The sequence below is a fragment of the Bufo bufo genome, chromosome 8 (genome assembly GCF_905171765.1).
Source record: "Bufo bufo chromosome 8, aBufBuf1.1, whole genome shotgun sequence".
NCBI classification, from domain to species: Eukaryota; Metazoa; Chordata; class Amphibia; order Anura; family Bufonidae; genus Bufo; species Bufo bufo.
In genome coordinates, this window is record NC_053396.1 from 230044594 (window position 1) to 230069518 (window position 24925).

Here is a 24925-nt window from a genome sequence, read left to right on the forward strand (position 1 = left end):
TATGTAAGTTTTACACAATAACAGCTTTTTTAAAACAAAAAAAATGATGTTTTAGTGTCTCCATATGGTGAGCCATAGTTTTTTTTATTTTTTGGGCGTTTGTCTCAGGTAGGGGCTCATTTTTTGCGGGATGAGGTGACGGTTAGATTGGTACTATTTTGGTGGGCAAACGCCTTTTTGATCGCCTGCTATGGTACTTTTTGTGATGTAAGGTGACAAAAAAATTGTTTATTTAGCAGTTTTTATTTTTTACACTGTTCATCTGAGAGGTTAGGTCATGTGATATGTTTATAGAGCCGGTCGATACGGACGCGGCGATACCTAATATGTATACTCCCCCCCCCCCCCCCTATTTTTTTTAACTTTATTTGGGGAAAATGAAGTTTTTGGTTATTTTTACATGAAACTTAATTTTTGGTGGGAAAACTTTTTTTTTTAAAAAAAATTTTCACTTTCTTTTTTGTCCCACTTTGGGACTTGAACTTTTGGGGTCTAATCCTTTACAATGCATTCTGATACTTCTGTATTGTAATGCATTGGCTGTATGAGTAATACTGTGTGTATTACTCATCCAGGGGGCTGGATCTCACAGGCTCGTCACCGGAAGGCAGCGCGCTGCCTTCCATGCCATCGGGTGCCCCCCACACCCCCATGGGGACCCGATGGCACCGCCGCCGCAACCGCAGGTAAAAGCCGCAAACCGCAGGTCTGAATTGACCTGTCACGGGACCCCCCCCCCCCAAACATTTAGCCATCGGGATGAGGTGACGGATAGATTGGTACTATTTTGGCAGGCACCTTGTTCCGGTACGTCATGTGTCCTGAAGAGGTTAATATATTTATTTTTTAACCCCTCCAGCGCTATTGTACTAAGCGTTCTGTATTCAGAATGCTATTATTTTCCCTTATAACTATGTTATAAGGGGAAATAATACAATCTACAGAACACCGATCCCAAGCCCGAACTTCTGTGAAGAAGTCTGGGTTCGGGTACCAACGCATTAAACGCGCATTTCCCCGCAACGCACCCGCATCCTATCCGGCCCTCACACGCGACACCCGTGTGAAAGAGGCCTAACTTCACCTTTATAAAGCCTCTGCCGGAGCGGTGAGGTCACACCCCTGAGGAGCCCAGGTGACCACAAGCCCTCAGGACAGGTTATCAATATCAGACTGGCAGGGGCCCGACTACCCAGGAGTCACATGACCTAGGTGCAGCTTAGTCCCATTCAGGTGTAATACCATTGCTAAATCCCACCCCAGCCAAAGATGGAGGAGCCACATTGTCCTCCCCCTTATAACATGTGACAAGTCCACAAGTCCCCACCCATCCCCCTTACATGTGACCAGTTTGCATGTTCCCACCCCTTCCTCCTTAAAACATGTGACCAGTCCCCACCCATCCCCTTATAACATGTGACCAGGCCACGTAGCCCTAGCCCTCCCCCTTATAACATGTGACCAGGACACGTAGCCCCACCCCTCCCCCTTATAACATGTGACCAGGCCACATAGCCCTACCCCTCCCCCTTATACCATGTGACCAGGCCACGTAGCCCTACCCCTCCCCCTTATAACATGTGACCAGAACACGTAACCCCACCACTCCCCCTTATACCATGTGACCAGGCCATGTAGCCCCACCCCTCCCCCTTATAACATGTGACCAGGACACATAGCCCCACCCCTCCCCTCTTGTACCATGTGACCAGGTCACGTAGCCCCTCCCCCTTATACCATGTGACCTGCCGCATTCATACTTGGAACATTTATTTATTTTCACAATTGGAATGTACAAAACAAAAAGAAAAAGAAAATAATCTGTCGTCCATGATGAGAGGGGCAGAGGGCCGGGATAACACAGCGCCTGGGGGGCAGGAAGAGCGGTCCGGGGGCACGCACATGTCGGAGGCAGGGTCACAGGTCACTCCAGGGACTGCAGCATCAGCAGCTGCTTCAGAACCTTTGTTTGACTCGTTTCCCGAATCTCTCCGGCCAGGAACATTTCATCCACAACCGTGTACACCTGGGGGGGGAGGGGAGACCGTAAGACTGGGAGAGCGCAGCAAGCGGGCAGACTGGAGGGGTTTAGAGCGTGGGACAGAGAGCAGCACAGCAAGAGGGCAGACCGGGGGAGGGAAGAGCGCGAGATGGAGAGAGCGCAGCAAGTGCCCAGACTGGAGGGGTTTAGAGCGTGGTACAGAGAAAGAGAAGCACAGCAAGAAGGCAGACCGGGGGAGAGCGCGACGCAGCAAGTGCCCAGACTGGGGGAGGGGAGAGCGTGAGATGGGGAAAGCGCAGCGCAGAAACGGCAGGACGGGGGAGGGGAGAGTAGGAGAAGGAGGGAGCGCAGCACAGGAAGCGCGCGGGCAGACCGGTAGAGGGGAGAGCATGAACCGGAGGGAGTGCAACACAGCAAGTGCCCAGACTGGAGGGGTTTAGAGCGTGGGAAAGAGAGCGCGCAGAAAGCGGGTAGACTGGGGGTGGGGAGTGCACAGCAAGAGAGCAGACCGGAGGGTGGGGAGTACAGAGCGCTGAGCAGAAAGGGAGAGACCGTGAGACGGAGAGAACTCCGTGCAGCGAGCGGGCGGACCGGGGGGAAAGGAAGCAATTACCTTATAGAAGTTAAAGACCAGATCCAGCTCACAGACATTGTGGAAATATTCATTCAGGACCTGCAGGGAGGAGACAAAATGGAGGCAAGTCAGCGAGACGCCGCCCCTGACAAAGAATACAAGATGGAGGCAAGTCAGCGAGACGCCACCCCTGACAAAGAATACAAGATGGAGGTAAGTCAGCGAGACGCCACCCCTGACAAAGAATACAAGATGGAGGTAAGTCAGCGAGACGCCACCCCTGACAAAGAATACAAGATGGAGGTAAGTCAGCCAGACTCCGCCCCTGACAAAGAATACAAGATGGAGGTAAGTCAGCGAGACTCCGCCCCTGACAAAGAATACAAGATGGAGGTAAGTCAGCCAGACTCCGCCCCTGACAAAGAATACAAGATGGAGGAAAGTCAGCGAGACTCCGCCCCGACATACAGAGAATACAAAATGGAGGCAAGTCAGCGAGACTCCGCCCCTGACAAAGAATACAAGATGGAGGTTAGTCAGCGAGACTCCGCCCCGACATACAGAGAATACAAAATGGAGGCAAGTCAGCGAGACTCCGCCCCTGACAAAGAATACAAGATGGAGGAAAGTCAGCGAGACTCCGCCCCGACATACAGAGAATACAAAATGGAGGCAAGTCAGCGAGACTCCGCCCCTGACAAAGAATACAAGATGGAGGTTAGTCAGCCAGACTCTGCCACTATTGACTAACTTTTTTTTCCTTCTTTTAAAGATAATAAAATTAAATAAAAATCAGTAATAACGTGTGATAATCCGACAGCCGCCGCCATCGCCCTTTAGCTGAATACTCGAGGACTCGGCCTCTCCACAGCGCCGGGAAGGTTCCTTTTCTTCCTGTTAATCATGGCCTCACCTCTACGAAGTTGTGGATGGCCTCCAGGTAGGCCAGGTTGTTGTCCGTCACATCCACGCAGATGCAGAAGTAGAGGCCGGCGTATCGGCGGTAGATGATCTTAAAATTCCGGAACTAAAAGAAGATAAAAAGACGGTCAGGAAAATGGACGGCAGCGGAAACAAGAGCAGCGCCCCCTCCCTCAGCACCAGCGGTATGAGCACACAGTGATGACCCCCATCCTCCTTCAGCACCAGCGGTATGAGCACACAGTGATGACCCCCATCCTCCTTAAGCACCAGCGGTATGAGCACACAGTGATGACCCCCATCCTCCCTCAGCACCAGCGGTATGAGCACACAGTGATGACCCCCATCCTCCTTCAGCACCAGCGGTATGAGCACACAGTGATGACCCCCATCCTCCTTAAGCACCAGCGGTATGAGCACACAGTGATGACCCCCATCCTCCCTCAGCACCAGCGGTATGAGCACACAGTGATGACCCCCATCCTCCCTCAGCACCAGCGGTATGAGCACACAGTGATGACCCCCATCCTCCTTCAGCACCAGCGGTATGAGCACACAGTGATGACCCCCATCCTCCTTCAGCACCAGCGGTATGAGCACACAGTGATGACCCCCATCCTCCTTCAGCACCAGCGGTATGAGCCCACAGTGATGACCCCCACCCTCCCTCAGCACCAGCGGTATGAGCACACAGTGATGACCCCCATCCTCCTTCAGCACCAGCGGTATGAGCACACAGTGATGACCCCCACCCTCCTTCAGCACCAGCGGTATGAGCACACAGTGATGACCCCCATCCTCCTTCAGCACCAGCGGTATGAGCACACAGTGATGACCCCCATCCTCCCTCAGCACCAGCGGTATGAGCACACAGTGATGACCCCCATCCTCCTTCAGCACCAGCGGTATGAGCACACAGTGATGACCCCCATCCTCCTTCAGCACCAGCGGTATGAGCACACAGTGATGACCCCCATCCTCCTTCAGCACCAGCGGTATGAGCCCACAGTGATGACCCCCACCCTCCCTCAGCACCAGCGGTATGAGCACACAGTGATGACCCCCATCCTCCTTCAGCACCAGCGGTATGAGCACACAGTGATGACCCCCACCCTCCTTCAGCACCAGCGGTATGAGCACACAGTGATGACCCCCATCCTCCTTCAGCACCAGCGGTATGAGCACACAGTGATGACCCCCATCCTCTCTCAGCACCAGGGGTATGAGCACACAGTGATGACCCCCATCCTCTCTCAGCACCAGCGGTATGAGCCCACAGTGATGACCCCCACCCTCCTTCAGCACCAGGGGTATGAGCCCACAGTGATGACCCCCATCCTCCCTCAGCACCAGCGGTATGAGCACACAGTGATGACCCCCATCCTCCTTCAGCACCAGCGGTATGAGCACACAGTGATGACCCCCATCCTCCTTCAGCACCAGCGGTATGAGCACACAGTGATGACCCCCATCCTCCCTCAGCACCAGCGGTATGAGCACACAGTGATGACCCCCATCCTCTCTCAGCCCCAGCGGTATGAGCACACAGTGATGACCCCCATCCTCCTTCAGCACCAGGGGTATGAGCACACAGTGATGACCCCCATCCTCCTTCAGCACCAGCGGTATGAGCACACAGTGATGACCCCCATCCTCCTTCAGCACCAGCGGTATGAGCCCACAGTGATGACCCCCATCCTCCCTCAGCACCAGCGGTATGAGCACACAGTGATGACCCCCATCCTCCCTCAGCACCAGCGGTATGAGCACACAGTGATGACCCCCATCCTCCCTCAGCACCAGGGGTATGAGCACACAGTGATGACCCCCATCCTCTCTCAGCACCAGGGGTATGAGCACACAGTGATGACCCCCATCCTCCCTCAGCACCAGCGGTATGAGCACACAGTGATGACCCCCATCCTCCTTCAGCACCAGCGGTATGAGCACACAGTGATGACCCCCATCCTCCCTCAGCACCAGCAGTATGAGCACACAGTGATGACCCCCATCCTCCCTCAGCCCCAGCGGTATGAGCACACAGTGATGACCCCCATCCTCCCTCAGCACCAGCGGTATGAGCACACAGTGATGACCCCCATCCTCCCTCAGCACCAGCGGTATGAGCACACAGTGATGACCCCCATCCTCCCTCAGCACCAGCGGTATGAGCACACAGTGATGACCCCCATCCTCTCTCAGCACCAGGGGTATGAGCACACAGTGATGACCCCCATCCTCTCTCAGCCCCAGCGGTATGAGCACACAGGGTGATGACCCCCATCCTCTCTCAGCCCCAGCGGTATGAGCACACAGTGATGACCCCCATCCTCCCTCAGCACCAGGGGTATGAGCACACAGTGATGACCCCCATCCTCCCTCAGCCCCAGCGGTATGAGCACACAGTGATGACCCCCATCCTCCTTCAGCACCAGGGGTATGAGCACACAGTGATGACCCCCATCCTCCTTCAGCACCAGCGGTATGAGCACACAGTGATGACCCCCATCCTCTCTCAGCACCAGCGGTATGAGCACACAGTGATGACCCCCATCCTCCCTCAGCACCAGCGGTATGAGCACACAGTGATGACCCCCATCCTCCCTCAGCACCAGCGGTATGAGCACACAGTGATGACCCCCATCCTCCCTCAGCACCAGCGGTATGAGCACACAGTGATGACCCCCATCCTCTCTCAGCCCCAGCGGTATGAGCACACAGTGATGACCCCCATCCTCTCTCAGCACCAGCGGTATGAGCACACAGTGATGACCCCCATCCTCCCTCAGCACCAGGGGTATGAGCACACAGTGATGACCCCCATCCTCCCTCAGCCCCAGCGGTATGAGCACACAGTGATGACCCCCATCCTCCCTCAGCCCCAGCGGTATGAGCACACAGTGATGACCCCCATCCTCCCTCAGCCCCAGCGGTATGAGCACACAGTGATGACCCCCATCCTCCTTCAGCACCAGCGGTATGAGCACACAGTGATGACCCCCATCCTCCCTCAGCACCAGGGGTATGAGCCCACAGTGATGACCCCCACCCTCCTTCAGCACCAGCGGTATGAGCACACAGTGATGACCCCCATCCTCTCTCAGCCCCAGCGGTATGAGCACACAGTGATGACCCCCATCCTCCCTCAGCACCAGCGGTATGAGCACACAGTGATGACCCCCATCCTCCCTCAGCCCCAGCGGTATGAGCACACAGTGATGACCCCCATCCTCCTTCAGCACCAGCGGTATGAGCACACAGTGATGACCCCCATCCTCCTTCAGCACCAGCGGTATGAGCACACAGTGATGACCCCCATCCTCCTTCAGCACCAGCGGTATGAGCACACAGTGATGACCCCCATCCTCCCTCAGCACCAGGGGTATGAGCCCACAGTGATGACCCCCACCCTCCTTCAGCACCAGCGGTATGAGCACACAGTGATGACCCCCATCCTCTCTCAGCCCCAGCGGTATGAGCACACAGTGATGACCCCCATCCTCCCTCAGCACCAGCGGTATGAGCACACAGTGATGACCCCCATCCTCCCTCAGCCCCAGCGGTATGAGCACACAGTGATGACCCCCATCCTCCTTCAGCACCAGCGGTATGAGCACACAGTGATGACCCCCATCCTCCTTCAGCACCAGCGGTATGAGCACACAGTGATGACCCCCATCCTCTCTCAGCACCAGCGGTATGAGCACACAGTGATGACCCCCATCCTCCCTCAGCACCAGCGGTATGAGCACACAGTGATGACCCCCATCCTCCATCTCCTTACCTCCACGAAGTTGGTGTGCTTGGCGTCTCGCACGGTCACCACAGCGTGAACCTCCTCTATCAGCTTCTGCTTCTCGTCATCATCAAACTGCATGTACCACTTGGCCAGGCGGGTCTTACCGGCGCGGTTCTGGATCAGGATGAAGCGGATCTAGAAGAGGAGACGGAATCGGGAAATGACATATACATAAAGATGGCGTCTACAGAGTTAATAGAGGGGATGTATATTATATACAGAGGGGGTAGAGGTGATGTATATTATATACAGAGGAGGTAGAGGGGATGTATATTATATACAGAGGAGGTAGAGGGGATGTATATTATATACAGAGGAGGTAGAGGGGATGTATATTATATACAGAGGAGGTGAGGTGATGTATATTATATACAGAGGAGGTAGAGGGGATGTATATTACATACAGAGGAGGTAGAGGGGATGTATATTACATACAGAGGAGGTAGAGGGGATGTATATTATATACAGAGGAGGTAGAGGGGATGTATATTATATACAGAGGAGGTAGAGGGGATGTATATTATATACAGAGGAGGTAGAGGTGAGGGGATGTATATTATATACAGAGGAGGTAGAGGTGAGGGGATGTATATTATATACAGAGGAGGTAGAGGGGATGTATATTATATACAGAGGAGGTAGAGGGGATGTATATTATATACAGAGGAGGTAGAGGTGATGTATATTATATACAGAGGAGGTAGAGGGGATGCATATTATATACAGAGGAGGTAGAGGAGATGTATATTATATACAGAGGAGGTAGAGGGGATGTATATTATATACAGAGGAGGTAGAGGAGATGTATATTATATACAGAGGAGGTAGAGGAGATGTATATTACATACAGAGGAGGTAGAGGTGATGTATATTATATACAGAGGAGGTAGAGGGGATGTATATTATATACAGAGGAGGTAGAGGGGATGTATATTATATACAGAGGAGGTAGAGGAGATGTATATTATATACAGAGGAGGTAGAGGGGATGTATATTATATACAGAGGAGGTAGAGGGGATGTATATTATATACAGAGGAGGTAGAGGAGATGTATATTATATACAGAGGAGGTAGAGGAGATGTATATTATATACAGAGGAGGTAGAGGGGATGTATATTATATACAGAGGAGGTAGAGGGGATGTATATTATATACAGAGGAGGTAGAGGGGATGTATATTATATACAGAGGAGGTAGAGGGGATGTATATTATATACAGAGGAGGTAGAGGGGATGTATATTATATACAGAGGGGGTAGAGGGGATGTATATTATATACAGAGGGGGTAGAGGGGATGTATATTATATACAGAGGAGGTAGAGGGGATGTATATTATATACAGAGGAGGTAGAGGAGATGTATATTATATACAGAGGAGGTAGAGGGGATGTATATTATATACAGAGGAGGTAGAGGGGATGTATATTATATACAGAGGAGGTAGAGGGGATGTATATTACATACAGAGGAGGTAGAGGGGATGTATATTATATACAGAGGAGGTAGAGGGGATGTATATTATATACAGAGGAGGTAGAGGAGATGTATATTATATACAGAGGAGGTAGAGGGGATGTATATTATATACAGAGGAGGTAGAGGGGATGTATATTATATACAGAGGAGGTAGAGGAGATGTATATTATATACAGAGGAGGTAGAGGAGATGTATATTACAGGGAGTGCAGAATTATTAGGCAAGTTGTATTTTTGAGGATTAATTTTATTATTGAACAACAACCATGTTCTCAATGAACCCAAAAAACTCATTAATATCAAAGCTGAATATTTTTGGAAGTAGTTTTTAGTTTGTTTTTAGTTTTAGCTATTTTAGGGGGATATCTGTGTGTGCAGGTGACTATTACTGTGCATAATTATTAGGCAACTTAACAAAAAACAAATATATACCCATTTCAATTATTTATTTTTACCAGTGAAACCAATATAACATCTCAACATTCACAAATATACATTTCTGACATTCAAAAACAAAACAAAAACAAATCAGTGACCAATATAGCCACCTTTCTTTGCAAGGACACTCAAAAGCCTGCCATCCATGGATTCTGTCAGTGTTTTGATCTGTTCACCATCAACATTGCGTGCAGCAGCAACCACAGCCCCCCAGACACTGTTCAGAGAGGTGTACTGTTTTCCCTCCTTGTAAATCTCACATTTGATGATGGACCACAGGTTCTCAATGGGGTTCAGATCAGGTGAACAAGGAGGCCATGTCATTAGATTGTCTTCTTTTATACCCTTTCTTGCCAGCCACGCTGTGGAGTACTTGGACGCGTGTGATGGAGCATTGTCCTGCATGAAAATCATGTTTTTCTTGAAGGATGCAGACTTCTTCCTGTACCACTGCTTGAAGAAGGTGTCTTCCAGAAACTGGCAGTAGGACTGGGAGTTGAGCTTGACTCCATCCTCAACCCGAAAAGGCCCCACAAGCTCATCTTTGATGATACCAGCCCAAACCAGTACTCCACCTCCACCTTGCTGGCGTCTGAGTCGGACTGGAGCTCTCTGCCCTTTACCAATCCAGCCACGGGCCCATCCATCTGGCCCATCAAGACTCACTCTCATTTCATCAGTCCATAAAACCTTAGAAAAATCAGTCTTGAGATATTTCTTGGCCCAGTCTTGACGTTTCAGCTTGTGTGTCTTGTTCAGTGGTGGTCGTCTTTCAGCCTTTCTTACCTTGGCCATGTCTCTGAGTATTGCACACCTTGTGCTTTTGGGCACTCCAGTGATGTTGCAGCTCTGAAATATGGCCAAACTGGTGGCAAGTGGCATCTTGGCAGCTGCACGCTTGACTTTTCTCAGTTCTTGGGCAGTTATTTTGCGCCTTGGTTTTTCCACACGCTTCTTGCGACCCTGTTGACTATTTTGAATGAAACGCTTGATTGTTCGATGATCACGCTTCAGAAGCTTTGCAATTTTAAGAGTGCTGCATCCCTCTGCAAGATATCTCACTATTTTTGACTTTTCTGAGCCTGTCAAGTCCTTCTTTTGACCCATTTTGCCAAAGGAAAGGAAGTTGCCTAATAATTATGCACACCTGATATAGGGTGTTGATGTCATTAGACCACACCCCTTCTCATTACAGAGATGCACATCACCTAATATGCTTAATTGGTAGTAGGCTTTCGAGCCTATACAGCTTGGAGTAAGACAACATGCATAAAGAGGATGATGTGGTCAAAATACTCATTTGCCTAATAATTCTGCACGCAGTGTATATACAGAGGAGGTAGAGGAGATGTATATTACATACAGAGGAGGTAGAGGTGAGGGGATGTATATTATATACAGAGGAGGTAGAGGTGATGTATATTATATACAGAGGAGGTAGAGGTGATTTATATTATATACAGAGGAGGTAGAGGTGATGTATATTATATACAGAGGAGGTAGAAGTGATGTATATTATATACAGAGGAGGTAGAGGGGATGTATATTATATACAGAGGAGGTAGAGGAGATGTATATTATATACAGAGGAGGTAGAGGGGATGTATATTATATACAGAGGAGGTAGAGGAGATGTATATTATATACAGAGGAGGTAGAGGGGATGTATATTATATACAGAGGAGGTAGAGGGGATGTATATTATATACAGAGGAGGTAGAGGAGATGTATATTATATACAGAGGAGGTAGAGGGGATGTATATTATATACAGAGGAGGTAGAGGGGATGTATATTATATACAGAGGAGGTAGAGGGGATGTATATTACATACAGAGGAGGTAGAGGTGAGGGGATGTATATTATATACAGAGGAGGTAGAGGTGATTTATATTATATACAGAGGAGGTAGAGGTGATGTATATTATATACAGAGGAGGTAGAGGTGATGTATATTATATACAGAGGAGGTAGAGGGGATGTATATTATATACAGAGGAGGTAGAGGAGATGTATATTATATACAGAGGAGGTAGAGGGGATGTATATTATATACAGAGGAGGTAGAGGAGATGTATATTATATACAGAGGAGGTAGAGGGGATGTATATTATATACAGAGGAGGTAGAGGGGATGTATATTATATACAGAGGAGGTAGAGGGGATGTATATTATATACAGAGGAGGTAGAGGGGATGTATATTATATACAGAGGAGGTAGAGGGGATGTATATTATATACAGAGGAGGTAGAGGGGATGTATATTATATACAGAGGAGGTAGAGGGGATGTATATTATATACAGAGGAGGTAGAGGAGATGTATATTATATACAGAGGAGGTAGAGGGGATGTATATTATATACAGAGGAGGTAGAGGGGATGTATATTATATACAGAGGAGGTAGAGGGGATGTATATTACATACAGAGGAGGTAGAGGTGAGGGGATGTATATTATATACAGAGGAGGTAGAGGTGATGTATATTATATACAGAGGAGGTAGAGGTGATTTATATTATATACAGAGGAGGTAGAGGTGATGTATATTATATACAGAGGAGGTAGAGGTGATGTATATTATATACAGAGGAGGTAGAGGGGATGTATATTATATACAGAGGAGGTAGAGGAGATGTATATTATATACAGAGGAGGTAGAGGGGATGTATATTATATACAGAGGAGGTAGAGGAGATGTATATTATATACAGAGGAGGTAGAGGGGATGTATATTATATACAGAGGAGGTAGAGGGGATGTATATTATATACAGAGGAGGTAGAGGGGATGTATATTATATACAGAGGAGGTAGAGGGGATGTATATTATATACAGAGGAGGTAGAGGGGATGTATATTATATACAGAGGAGGTAGAGGGGATGTATATTATATACAGAGGAGGTAGAGGGGATGTATATTACATACAGAGGAGGTAGAGGAGATGTATATTACATACAGAGGAGGTAGAGGTGAGGGGATGTATATTATATACAGAGGAGGTAGAGGGGATGTATATTACATACAGAGGAGGTAGAGGGGATGTATATTACATACAGAGGAGGTAGAGGTGATGTATATTATATACAGAGGAGGTAGAGGTGATGTATATTATATACAGAGGAGGTAGAGGGGATGTATATTACATACAGAGGAGGTAGAGGGGATGTATATTATATACAGAGGAGGTAGAGGGGATGTATATTATATACAGAGGAGGTAGAGGGGATGTATATTATATACAGAGGAGGTAGAGGGGATGTATATTACATACAGAGGAGGTAGAGGGGATGTATATTATATACAGAGGAGGTAGAGGTGATGTATATTATATACAGAGGAGGTAGAGGAGATATATATTATATACAGAGGAGGTAGAGGGGATGTATATTACATACAGAGGAGGTAGAGGTGATGTATATTATATACAGAGGAGGTAGAGGTGATGTATATTATATACAGAGGAGGTAGAGGGGATGTATATTACATACAGAGGAGGTAGAGGGGATGTATATTATATACAGAGGAGGTAGAGGGGATGTATATTATATACAGAGGAGGTAGAGGGGATGTATATTATATACAGAGGAGGTAGAGGGGATGTATATTATATACAGAGGAGGTAGAGGGGATGTATATTACATACAGAGGAGGTAGAGGAGATGTATATTACATACAGAGGAGGTAGAGGTGAGGGGATGTATATTATATACAGAGGAGGTAGAGGTGATGTATATTATATACAGAGGAGGTAGAGGTGATTTATATTATATACAGAGGAGGTAGAGGTGATGTATATTATATACAGAGGAGGTAGAGGTGATGTATATTATATACAGAGGAGGTAGAGGGGATGTATATTATATACAGAGGAGGTAGAGGAGATGTATATTATATACAGAGGAGGTAGAGGGGATGTATATTATATACAGAGGAGGTAGAGGAGATGTATATTATATACAGAGGAGGTAGAGGGGATGTATATTATATACAGAGGAGGTAGAGGGGATGTATATTATATACAGAGGAGGTAGAGGGGATGTATATTATATACAGAGGAGGTAGAGGGGATGTATATTACATACAGAGGAGGTAGAGGAGATGTATATTACATACAGAGGAGGTAGAGGTGGGGGATGTATATTACATACAGAGGAGGTAGAGGTGATGTATATTATATACAGAGGAGGTAGAGGGGATGTATATTATATACAGAGGAGGTAGAGGGGATGTATATTATATACAGAGGAGGTAGAGGTAGAGGGGATGTATATTATATACAGAGGAGGTAGAGGGGATGTATATTACATACAGAGGAGGTAGAGGTGATGTATATTATATACAGAGGAGGTAGAGGGGATGTATATTACATACAGAGGAGGTAGAGGGGATGTATATTATATACAGAGGAGGTAGAGGTGAGGGGATGTATATTACATACAGAGGAGGTAGAGGTGATGTATATTATATACAGAGGAGGTAGAGGTGATGTATATTATATACAGAGGAGGTAGAGGTGATGTATATTATATACAGAGGAGGTAGAGGTGATGTATATTATATACAGAGGAGGTAGAGGAGATGTATATTATATACAGAGGAGGTAGAGGTGATGTATATTATATACAGAGGAGGTAGAGGTGATGTATATTATATACAGAGGAGGTAGAGGAGATGTATATTATATACAGAGGAGGTAGAGGGGATGTATATTATATACAGAGGAGGTAGAGGGGATGTATATTATATACAGAGGAGGTAGAGGTGATGTATATTATATACAGAGGGGGTAGAGGAGATGTATATTATATACAGAGGAGGTAGAGGTGATGTATATTACATACAGAGGAGGAAGAGGAGATGTATATTATATACAGAGGAGGTAGAGGGGATGTATATTATATACAGAGGAGGTAGAGGAGATGTATATTATATACAGAGGAGGTAGAGGTGATGTATATTATATACAGAGGAGGTAGAGGGGATGTATATTATATACAGAGGAGGTAGAGGTGATGTATATTATATACAGAGGAGGTAGAGGTGATGTATATTATATACAGAGGAGGTAGAGGAGATGTATATTATATACAGAGGAGGTAGAGGTGATGTATATTATATACAGAGGAGGTAGAGGGGATGTATATTACATACAGAGGAGGTAGAGGAGATGTATAATATATACAGAGGAGGTAGAGGAGATGTATATTATATACAGAGGAGGTAGAGGTGATGTATATTATATACAGAGGAGGTAGAGGTGAGGGGATGTATATTATATACAGAGGAGGTAGAGGAGATGTATATTATATACAGAGGAGGTAGAGGGGATGTATATTACATACAGAGGAGGTAGAGGAGATGTATATTATATACAGAGGAGGTAGAGGGGATGTATATTATATACAGAGGAGGTAGAGGGGATGTATATTATATACAGAGGAGGTAGAGGTGATGTATATTATATACAGAGGAGGTAGAGGAGATGTATATTATATACAGAGGAGGTAGAGGTGATGTATATTATATACAGAGGAGGTAGAGGTGATGTATATTATATACAGAGGAGGTAGAGGGGATGTATATTATATACAGAGGAGGTAGAGGTGATGTATATTATATACAGAGGAGGTAGAGGTGATGTATATTATATACAGAGGAGGTAGAGGGGATGTATATTACATACAGAGGAGGTAGAGGGGATGTATATTATATACAGAGGAGGTAGAGGTGAGGGGATGTATATTACATACAGAGGAGGTAGAGGTGATGTATATTATATACAGAGGAGGTAGAGGTGATGTATATTATATACAGAGGAGGTAGAGGTGATGTATATTATATACAGAGGAGGTAGAGGAGATGTATATTATATACAGAGGAGGTAGAGGTGATGTATATTATATACAGAGGAGGTAGAGGAGATGTATATTATATACAGAGGAGGTAGAGGTGATGTATATTATATACAGAGGAGGTAGAGGTGATGTATATTATATACAGAGGAGGTAGAGGAGATGTATATTATATACAGAGGAGGTAGAGGGGATGTATATTATATACAGAGGAGGTAGAGGTGAGGGGATGTATATTACATACAGAGGAGGTAGAGGAGATGTATATTATATACAGAGGAGGTAGAGGGGATGTATATTATATACAGAGGAGGTAGAGGTGAGGGGATGTATACATGCGGACACAGACGTTGGGTGCAGTGTAGACGGTGCGGTAGGTATCAGGTATGTCGGCAGTTCAGTCAGGACATTAGAATATTATATCGCAGAGCTCCGCTCACCATGTCTGCCTCTCCCTTCTCCTCTTTTCCTGTCACCCGCTCCGGATTTCCGGAGAAACTACAAGTCCCAAGCTGCTCCACGGGATAACGGAAGTGACGTCAGGCGCCCCATGTAATACGTAGACTGTCCAGTACGGGGCGAGAAACGGCGGGAGTTTTCTTCGTTATGTTAGATGGGGGCTGCAGCCTGAGATATGTGTTATCCGCCCTGCCTTATGTCGTCATTGTGTCATATTCCCGGGTCCTGTCAGTTATATTGTGTCTTATATTCCCGGGTCCTGTCGGTTATATCGTGTCTTATATTCTCCGCTCCTGTCGGTTATATCGTGTATTATATTCCCGGGTCCTGTCGGTTATATCGTGTCTTATATTATCCGGTCCTGTCGGTGATATCGTGTCTTATATTCTCCGCTCCTGTCGGTTATATCGTGTCTTATATTCTCCGCTCCTGTCGGTTATATCGTGTCTTATATTCTCCGGTCCTGTCGGTTATGTCGTGTCTTATATTCCCGGGTCCTGTCGGTTATATCGTGTGGTATATTTTCCGCTCCTGTCGGTTATATCGTGTCTTATATTCTCCGGTCCTGTCGGTTATATCGTGTGTTATATTCTCCGCTCCTGTCGGTTATATTGTGTCTTATATTCTCCGCTCCTGTCGGTTATATTGTGTCTTATATTCTCCGGTCCTGTCGGTTATATTGTGTCTTATATTCTCCGCTCCTGTCGGTTATATCGTGTCTTATGTTCTCCGGTCCTGTCGGTTATATCGTGTCTTATATTCCCGGTCCTGTCGGTTATATCGTGTCTTATATTCCCGGTCCTGTCGGTTATATCGTGTCTTATATTCCCGGTCCTGTCGGTTATATCGTGTCTTATATTCTCCGGTCCTGTCGGTTATATCGTGTCTTATATTCCCGGTCCTGTCGGTTATATCGTGTCTTATATTCTCCGGTCCTGTCGGTTATATCGTGGCTTATATTATCCGCTCCTGTCGGTTATATCGTGTCTTATATTCTCCGGTCCTGTCGGTTATATCGTGTCTTATATTCTCCGGTCCTGTCGGTTATATCGTGGCTTATATTATCCGCTCCTGTCGGTTATATCGTGTCTTATATTCTCCGCTCCTGTCGGTTATATCGTGTCTTATATTCTCCGGTCCTGTCGGTTATGTCGTGTCTTATATTCCCGGGTCCTGTCGGTTATATCGTGTCTTATATTCTCCGCTCCTGTCGGTTATGTCGTGTTTTATATTCCCGGGTCCTGTCGGTTATATCGTGTCTTATATTCTCCGCTCCTGTCGGTTATATCGTGTCTTATATTCCCGGGTCCTGTCGGTTATGTCGTGTCTTATATTCTCCGCTCCTGTCGGTTATATCGTGTCTTATATTCTCCGGTCCTGTCGGTTATGTCGTGTTTTATATTCTCCGGTCCTGTCGGTTATATCGTGTCTTATATTCTCCGCTCCTGTCGGTTATATCGTGTCTTATATTCTCCGGTCCTGTCGGTTATATCGTGTCTTATATTCTCCGCTCCTGTCGGTTATATCGTGTCTTATATTCTCCGGTCCTGTCGGTTATGTCGTGTTTTATATTCTCCGGTCCTGTCGGTTATATCGTGTCTTATATTCTCCGGTCCTGTCGGTTATATCGTGTCTTATATTCTCCGCTCCTGTCGGTTATGTCGTGTTTTATATTCCCGGGTCCTGTCGGTTATATCGTGTCTTATATTCTCCGCTCCTGTCGGTTATATCGTGTCTTATATTCTCCGGTCCTGTCGGTTATATCGTGTCTTATATTCTCCGGTCCTGTCGGTTATATCGTGTGTTATATTCTCCGGTCCTGTCGGTGATATTGTGTCTTATATTCTCCGGTCCTGTCGGTTATATTGTGTCTTATATTCTCCGCTCCTGTCGGTTATGTCGTGTTTTATATTCCCGGGTCCTGTCGGTTATATCGTGTCTTATATTCTCCGGTCCTGTCGGTTATATCGTGTCTTATATTCTCCGCTCCTGTCGGTTATATCGTGTCTTATATTCTCCGGTCCTGTCGGTGATATCGTGTCTTATATTCTCCGGTCCTGTCGGTTATATCGTGTCTTATATTCTCCGCTCCTGTCGGTTATATCGTGTGTTATATTCTCCGGTCCTGTCGGTTATATCGTGTCTTATATTCTCCGGTCCTGTTAGTTATAGGGGCATACTAAAAGGAATGACAGAGTGAATGCCCATAGAGAATAATGGAAATGTAATATTTGAATTGGAGACAAAACCATTTGACATATTTAATAATTATATCAAAATATATAATATATATAAAAATAATTTAGCAGGCTTACTCTCCAAATTCAGTGGGATTATTTAATGTTCAGAAAAGGGACAATTTTGCGGAACGGGTGCGGACCCATTCATTCTCTATGGGCCCGGACGTGAAGCGGAGAGCACACTATGTGCTCTCCGCTTTCGCATTTGCGGAGCGCGGCCCTCGAACTTCCAGGTTTCGGCCCCGAACTTCCGGAACGCAGCTCCACAAAAGATAAAACATGTCCCATTCTTGTCCGCAGCTGCGGACAAGAATAGGCATTTCTATAGTGTGTGCCGGCCGAGTGTGTTGCGGATCCGCAATACACCACGGACGCGTGAATGGACCCTAAAGTGGATTTATCACAGTTTTCTGCAGAATGACGAGGGTGAATGACACAATGGAATGCCCATAGACTATAATGGGAAGTAAAATTTGATTTGGAGTCTGAACCATTTAACATATCAATTAAATCTTTAGCAGGCTTAGGCCTCATGCACACGACCGTTGTGTTCCGTTCCGCAAAATGGGGTTCCGTGATCCGTTTTCGTGTGTCTTCCTTTATTTTTGGAGGACCACCAGACATAAATGAAAGTAAAAAAAAAGTCTAAGACAGGTTTGCCATGCAAATAATAGGAAAAAAAAAAACACGGACGCGCGGATGACAATCTTGTGTACCTCCGCGTTTTTTAGCGGTCCCATTGACTTGAATGGGTCCGTGAACCGTTTTCCGCGAAAATAATAGGACAGGTTATATTTTTTTTGACGGACTGGAACCACGGATCACAGATGGCAAACTGTGCATTAGCCGAGTTTTCAACGGACCCAGAATAAAACAATGGTCGTGTGCATGAGGCCTTACTCTTCAAGTTCAGTGTGATTATTAAAATTGAGATTAAGGCCTCATGCACACGAACGTATTTTTTTGCGGTCCGCAAAAATGGGTCCCGTTTTTCCGTGATCCGTGACCGTTTTTTCGTCCGTGGGTCTTCCTAGATTTTTGGAGGATCCACGGACATGAAAAAAAAGTCGTTTTGGTGTCCGCCTGGCCGTGCGGAGCCAAACGGATCCGTCCTGAATTACAATGCAAGTCAATGGGGACGGATCCGTTTGACGTTGACACAATATGGTGCAATTTCAAACGGATCCGTCCCCATTGACTTTCAATGTAAAGTCTGGAGTCCCTTTTATACCATTGGATCGGAGTTTTCTCCAATCCGATGGTATATTTTAACTTGAAGCGTCCCCATCACCATGGGAACGCCTCTATGTTAGAATATACTGTCGGATATGAGTTAGATCGTGAAACCTCATTTCCGACAGTATATTCTAACACAGAGACGTTCCCATGGTGATGGGGACGCTTCTAGTTAGAATATACTATAAACTGTTTACATGACTGCCCCCTGCTGCCTAGCAGCATCTGATCTCTTACAGGGGCTGTGATCAGCACAATTAACCCCTCAGGTGCCGCACCTGAAGGGGTTAATTATACTATCATATCCCCCTGTAAGAGATCAGGGCTGGCAGGCAGCAGGGGGCAGACCCCCCCCCCCCCCCCCCCAGTTTGAATATCATTGGTGGCCAGTGGTAATAAATCGTTGGTGGCACAGTGTGCGCCCCCCCCCCCTTCCTCCCTTTATTGTAATAAATCGTTGGTGGCCAGTGTGCGGCCTCCCATCTCCCCCCCCCCCCCCCATCATTGGTGGCAGCGGGTTACTAGCAATAGTACAATAGTAAAAGATTCATACTTACCTGGGAGCTGCGATGTCTGCTTCCGGCCGGGAGCTCCTCCTACTGTAGGTGGAGCCCCCGGCCGGACACGAACATCGCAGCAGCAGTTAAGTATGAATCTTTTACTATTGTACTATTGCTAAGTAACCATGGCAACCAGGACTGTAGTAGCGTCCTGGTTGCCATGGTTACCGATCGGAGCCCCAGCGATTAAACTGGGACTCCGATCGGAACTCCGCTGCCACCAATGATGGGGGGGGGGGGGGGGGAGATGGGAGGCCGCACACTGGCCACCAATGTTGTTAATGCTATAGAGGGATGGGGGGCGCACACTGTGCCACCAACGAATTATTACAATAGAGGGAGGCGCACACTGTGCCACCAACGAATTATTACAATAGAGGGAGGGGGGGGCCGCACTGGCCACCAACCTATTATTACAATAGAGGGGGGGGGGGGCCGCACTGGCCACCAATGATATTCAAACTGGGGAGGGGGGGAGGGTCTGCCCCCCTGCTGCCTGGCAGCCCTGATCTCTTACAGGGGGATATGATAGTACAATTAACCCCTTCAGGTGCCGCACCTGAAGGGGTTAATTGTGCTGATCACGGCCCCCTGTAAGAGATCGGGTGCTGCCAGGCAGCAGGGGGCAGTCTTGTACACAGTTTGTAGTGTATTCTAACTAGAAGCGTCCCCATCACCATGGGAACGTCTCTGTGTTAGAATATACTGTCGGATCTGAGTTTTCACGAAGTGAAAACTTAGATCTGAAAATGCTTTTATGCAGACGGATCTTTGGATCCGTCTTTATGAAAGTAACCTACGGATCACGGACACGGATGCCAATCTTGTGTGCATCCGTGTTCTTTCACGGACCCATTGACTTGAATGGGTCCGTGAACCGTTGTCCGTCAAAAAAATAGGACAGGTCATATTTTTTTGACGGACAGGATACACGGATCACGGTCTCGGCTGCAAAACGGTGCATTTTCTGATTTTTCCACGGACCCATTGAAAGTCAATGGGTCCGCGAAAAAAAACGGCACAACGGCCACGGATGCACACAACGGTCGTGTGCATGAGGCCTAAGTGGGATTATCATTGGTTTATATGGAATGCCCATAGACTATAATGGGAAGTAAACTCTGAGCTCATTTGCCGGTAAATCTGTGTTATGTAGGACATTAACCTCTACCGCCAGTGTTCCCTGGGTAGAGGAGCAGATTGTAAAGTAAAAATTACCTTGGATTATAACCGTTTACAACGTCAAATCTACAGCATCAAATATGTGCAGGATACAGTACGTTTGAATACACCCTTAGGGTAGGGTCACACTGAGCGCATATGCAGCGTATTTGAGGCTGCGTGAAATGTGCCGGACAGCAGGAAATACACTGCGTATGCGCTAGGAGCATACACACAGGGCTTTCCCTCCACAGCCCTGTGTGCGCAGTAAGGTTCGGAGGTGGGCCGAGCGCACTGACGCGCGGGGGCTACCTCCAAACCTCACTGCAGACACAGCGGAGAGAAGTCCTGTGCGTCTGCTCCTAGCGCTTACACAGCGTATTTTCTGCTCCCCGGCAAATTTTTTGCAGCGTCAAATATGTTGCGTATGCGCTCAGTGTGACCCTGCGACTGATTGGTAAAAAGAAAAAGCCTCTGAAAAATGAATGAAGCAATCTGTTTGGTTGCTATGGGCAACTGTCAGCTGTTCCTCTGTGCAGATTTTGATAAATCTCCCCCTATGTTTTCAGGTTTATCAATTTGTTGTAACATTGTTCTTGGTTTGTTTCCTCTGACAATGTACTTTGCTGCTCCATACACTCCCCTATGGCGCTGCCTTTGTTTACCACGGCGTTCTTTTTTTGTCTCGGAGTCTCATGTTTTTCCTATTGGGACAGAAATGTCGATGTTTATTTGTATAGTTTTTATTTTGACCCCTCCCCACTACCCATCCCTTCTTTGTTTTTGCCTTCCTCCTATTTTTGATAGAGCTGCAATACCACACACAACCTGAGGGCAGGTGCGGTGCTGTTTTTGGAAAAAAACTGTAGTTTTTCTAATCCTGGATAACCCCTTTTAAATAAGAAAAATGTTAAATAAAATAAGTATTTACACATTTTCTATAAACTTGTCAGTTTTCATTCTCAGTAATGCCAACATGCTATGGGAGTCTCTTCAGTTCCCCCCCCCTACATTTTCCCAGTAAAATTCTGCTCAGGAATTGCACTTGGAAATGTTGATGCAGCCGAGTCCCATTGCGATCAGTGGGATTCCTCTGCACAGTGCACGCTACAGGATTTCAGCGGTGAAGCTTTCCACTGAAATTTCTCTGTCGAAAGAATAAACATGTTCATTCTTTCAGCGGAATGCACTGCCAGCTATAGGGAACAGCAATGGCTGCGCTGCCCAAGCACCGACTAAATCAGTTGGGACGGGGCGCATTTGGAATTTCCGAACGGAATTTCTCCGCTTGGAAATTCCGTAGTGTGCATGGTCCCGTAGTTGCCCCCATGTATCCTCCACCCCAAAATCAGAGCCCATTCCTAGTCCTGGGCCTATATATGGTGAGGGGGAGGAAAGCCGTTGTGTCTTTAGTTCAAAAATTCAATTTCCATTATTCTGTAGGGTTATTCCACTTCCATTATACCCTTTGAATTCCCTTTCATCTCCACTTTATTATTTGCCACTGAACTTAGAGATTATGTCTGCTAAAGATTTATTTGATATGTTGAATGGTTCACACTCCAAATCACATTTTACTTCCCATTATACTGTATGGGCATTCCATTCTGTCACTCACATGTTATTCCATAGAAAACAGCTTTAATCCCAGATAGTTTTAGATTTACAATGTGCTCCTCTACCCAGGGAACACTTGCGGTTAATTTCCTACATAACACAGATTTACCTGTAAATGAGCTCATAGTTTACTTCCCATTATAGTCTATGGGCATTCCATTGCGTCATTCCCCTTGTCATTTCATAGAAACCAATGATAATCCCACTTAATCTCAATTTTAAATAATCCCACTGAATTTGAAGAGTATGTCTGCTAAAGATTTATTTGATATGTTGAATGGTTCAGACACCAAGTCACATTATAGTCTATGGGCATTCTTGGTGTCATTCACACTTGTCATAAATGATAATCCCACCTAATCTCAATGTAGACCAATGCTGCTCTGCTTGGAGAGTATGCCTGCTAAAGATTTATTTGAGGTGTCATATGTTTCTCGTCTCTATGGCCCATCTTTCTTCCCATTATACTCTATGGGCATTCCATTGTGCTATTCACCTGTCATTCCATAGAAAACAAGAAAAATCCAAAGTTATTTCAATTGTAAAAGAGATTGCTATACACCGGGAAGATCTGTGGTAAAGGATAAGTTGATATTTTTTTGCAGATTTGCCTATAAATTATCTGATACTTTGCTTCCCATTATACTCTATGGGCATTCCGTTTGGCTTCATTATAGTCTATGGGCATTCTCCTCCCCTGTCAAAGTCTATGGGCATTCCTTTTAGCATGCCCCCCAAAATGGTCATTTTTTTTTGAGTTTCTACTCTAGGAGTGCATCAGGGGGTCTTCAAATGTGACATGGCAACTTTAAATTATCCCAGTGAAATCTGCCTTCCAAAAACCATATGACGTTCCTTCTGCGCCCTGCCGCGTGCCCGTACAGCAGTTTACGACCACATATGGGGTGTTTCTGTAAACTACAGAATCAGGGCAATAAATATTGAGTTTTGATTAGCTGTTAACCCTTACTTTGTTACTGGAAAAAATGGATTAACCCCTTCCCGCATCCTGACGTACATGTACGTGAGCGAATGCGGATCCTTGCCGCATCCTCACGTGCATGTACGTGATGGGATCGGGCGGGTGCAGGAGCTGCACCCGCCCGATCTGCAACACGGGCCCGGCTGTATCCGCCGTCATCGCTGTGTGCTGTGATGCCGGCAGATTAACCCTTTCATGTGCGGGGTATACAGAGAGAGGGCTCCCTCTGACTCCATCACGCTGTGCTGGCAGGGGTTCGATGGTTGCCATGGCAGCCCCGATGCCTTACACAGGCATCGGAGCTGCCAGCCTACGGAAGCCCAGGAGATCCAGCCTGGGTCTCCTAGGCAACTGTCAGCGTCTCACTGTTTGAGAGGCTGACAGTTCAATTCAGTACAATACAGAATGTATTGTACTGAATTGAAACGGGGATAAAACCCTGAAAAGGTGAAGTCCCAAAGTGGGACAAATGTAAAAAGTGAAAAAAGTTTTTTTTTTTTTTTTGTTATAATAAACAAATGCAAGTTTCAAGTAGAAAAAAAAGAAAAGTAGACATATTACATATCACCACGTTCGTATAGACCGGCTCTATAAAGATATCACATGATCTAACCCCTCAGGTGAATACTGTCAAAAAAGTAAAATAAAAACTGTTAAAAAAAAATTATTTGTCACCTTACATCACTAAAAGTGCAACACCAAGCGATCAAAAAGGCGTTTCCCCACCAAAATAGTATCAATCTAACCGTCGCCTCATCCTGCAAAAAATGAGCCCCTACCTAAAACAATCGCCCCAAAAATAAAATAAAAATATGGCTCTCAGACTATGAAGACACTAAAACATTATTTTATTTTTTTGTTTCAAAAGTATTAGTGTATAAAACTTTAAAAAATAAAAAAAAGTAGACATATTAGGTATTGCCACGTCCGTAACGACCTGCTCTATAGATATATAAAATATATATCTATAAAATATCACATGAGTTAACCCTTCAGGTAAACACCGTAAAAAAAAGTGTAAAAAAGCTGTTTTTTGTCACCTTACATCACAGTGTAATACCAAGCGATCAAAAAGTCATATGCACCCCAAAATCATACCAATCAAACCGTCATCTCATCCCGCACAAAAATGAGACCCTACCTAAGGCAATCGCTCAAAAAAAAATATATATATATGGCTCTCAGAATATGGAGACACTAAAACATGATTTTTTTTGTTTCAAAAATGCTGTTATTGTGTAAAACTTTAATAAATAAAAGTATACATATTAGGTATCGCCGCGTCCGTAATCACCTGCTGTATAACAATATCACATGACCTTACCCCCTCAGATGAACACCGTAAAAAAAAAAACGGTGACAAAAAAGCCATTTTTTGTCACCTTACATCACAAAAAGTGTAATACCAAGCGATCAAAAAGTCATACACACTCCAAATTTGTACCAGTAAAACAGTCATCTCATCCCGCAAAAAATGAGACCCTACGTAAGACAGTGGCCCAAAAAAAAAAAAAAAATATGGCTTTCAGAATATGGAGACACTAAAAAATCTTTTTTTTCAAAAATGCTTTATTATGTAAAACTGAAACAAACAACCAAAA

The 24925-nt window shown here is 45.9% G+C and overlaps 1 protein-coding gene across 2 annotated transcripts; it reads right to left on the minus strand.

The window, feature by feature from the left end:
• Positions 1-1753: 1753 nt before the first annotated feature.
• Positions 1754-15596, minus strand: AP2S1 (adaptor related protein complex 2 subunit sigma 1). 2 transcript variants are annotated; one of them, XM_040405520.1, is made up of 5 exons: positions 15510-15596; positions 7282-7431; positions 3490-3603; positions 2616-2675; positions 1754-2026 (listed from the first exon to the last, which is right to left on the minus strand). In XM_040405520.1, exons 1-5 carry the CDS (start codon positions 15510-15512, stop codon positions 1925-1927), a joined length of 429 nt encoding a protein of 142 aa, XP_040261454.1. In that variant the 5' UTR covers positions 15513-15596; the 3' UTR covers positions 1754-1924. The 2 variants fall into 2 exon arrangements, with proteins under 2 accessions (XP_040261454.1, XP_040261455.1); XM_040405521.1 differs by having other exon boundaries at positions 15405-15524.
• Positions 15597-24925: the final 9329 nt, after the last annotated feature.

Coding starts and splice junctions, on each gene's coding strand:
- AP2S1 (XM_040405520.1), bottom strand. Junction 3,604..7,281: donor AGCACACCAACTTCGTGGAG/GTAAGGAGATGG, acceptor ATCTTCTTTTAG/TTCCGGAATTTTAAGATCAT. Junction 2,027..2,615: donor TGGTCTTTAACTTCTATAAG/GTAATTGCTTCC, acceptor CTCCCCCCCCAG/GTGTACACGGTTGTGGATGA.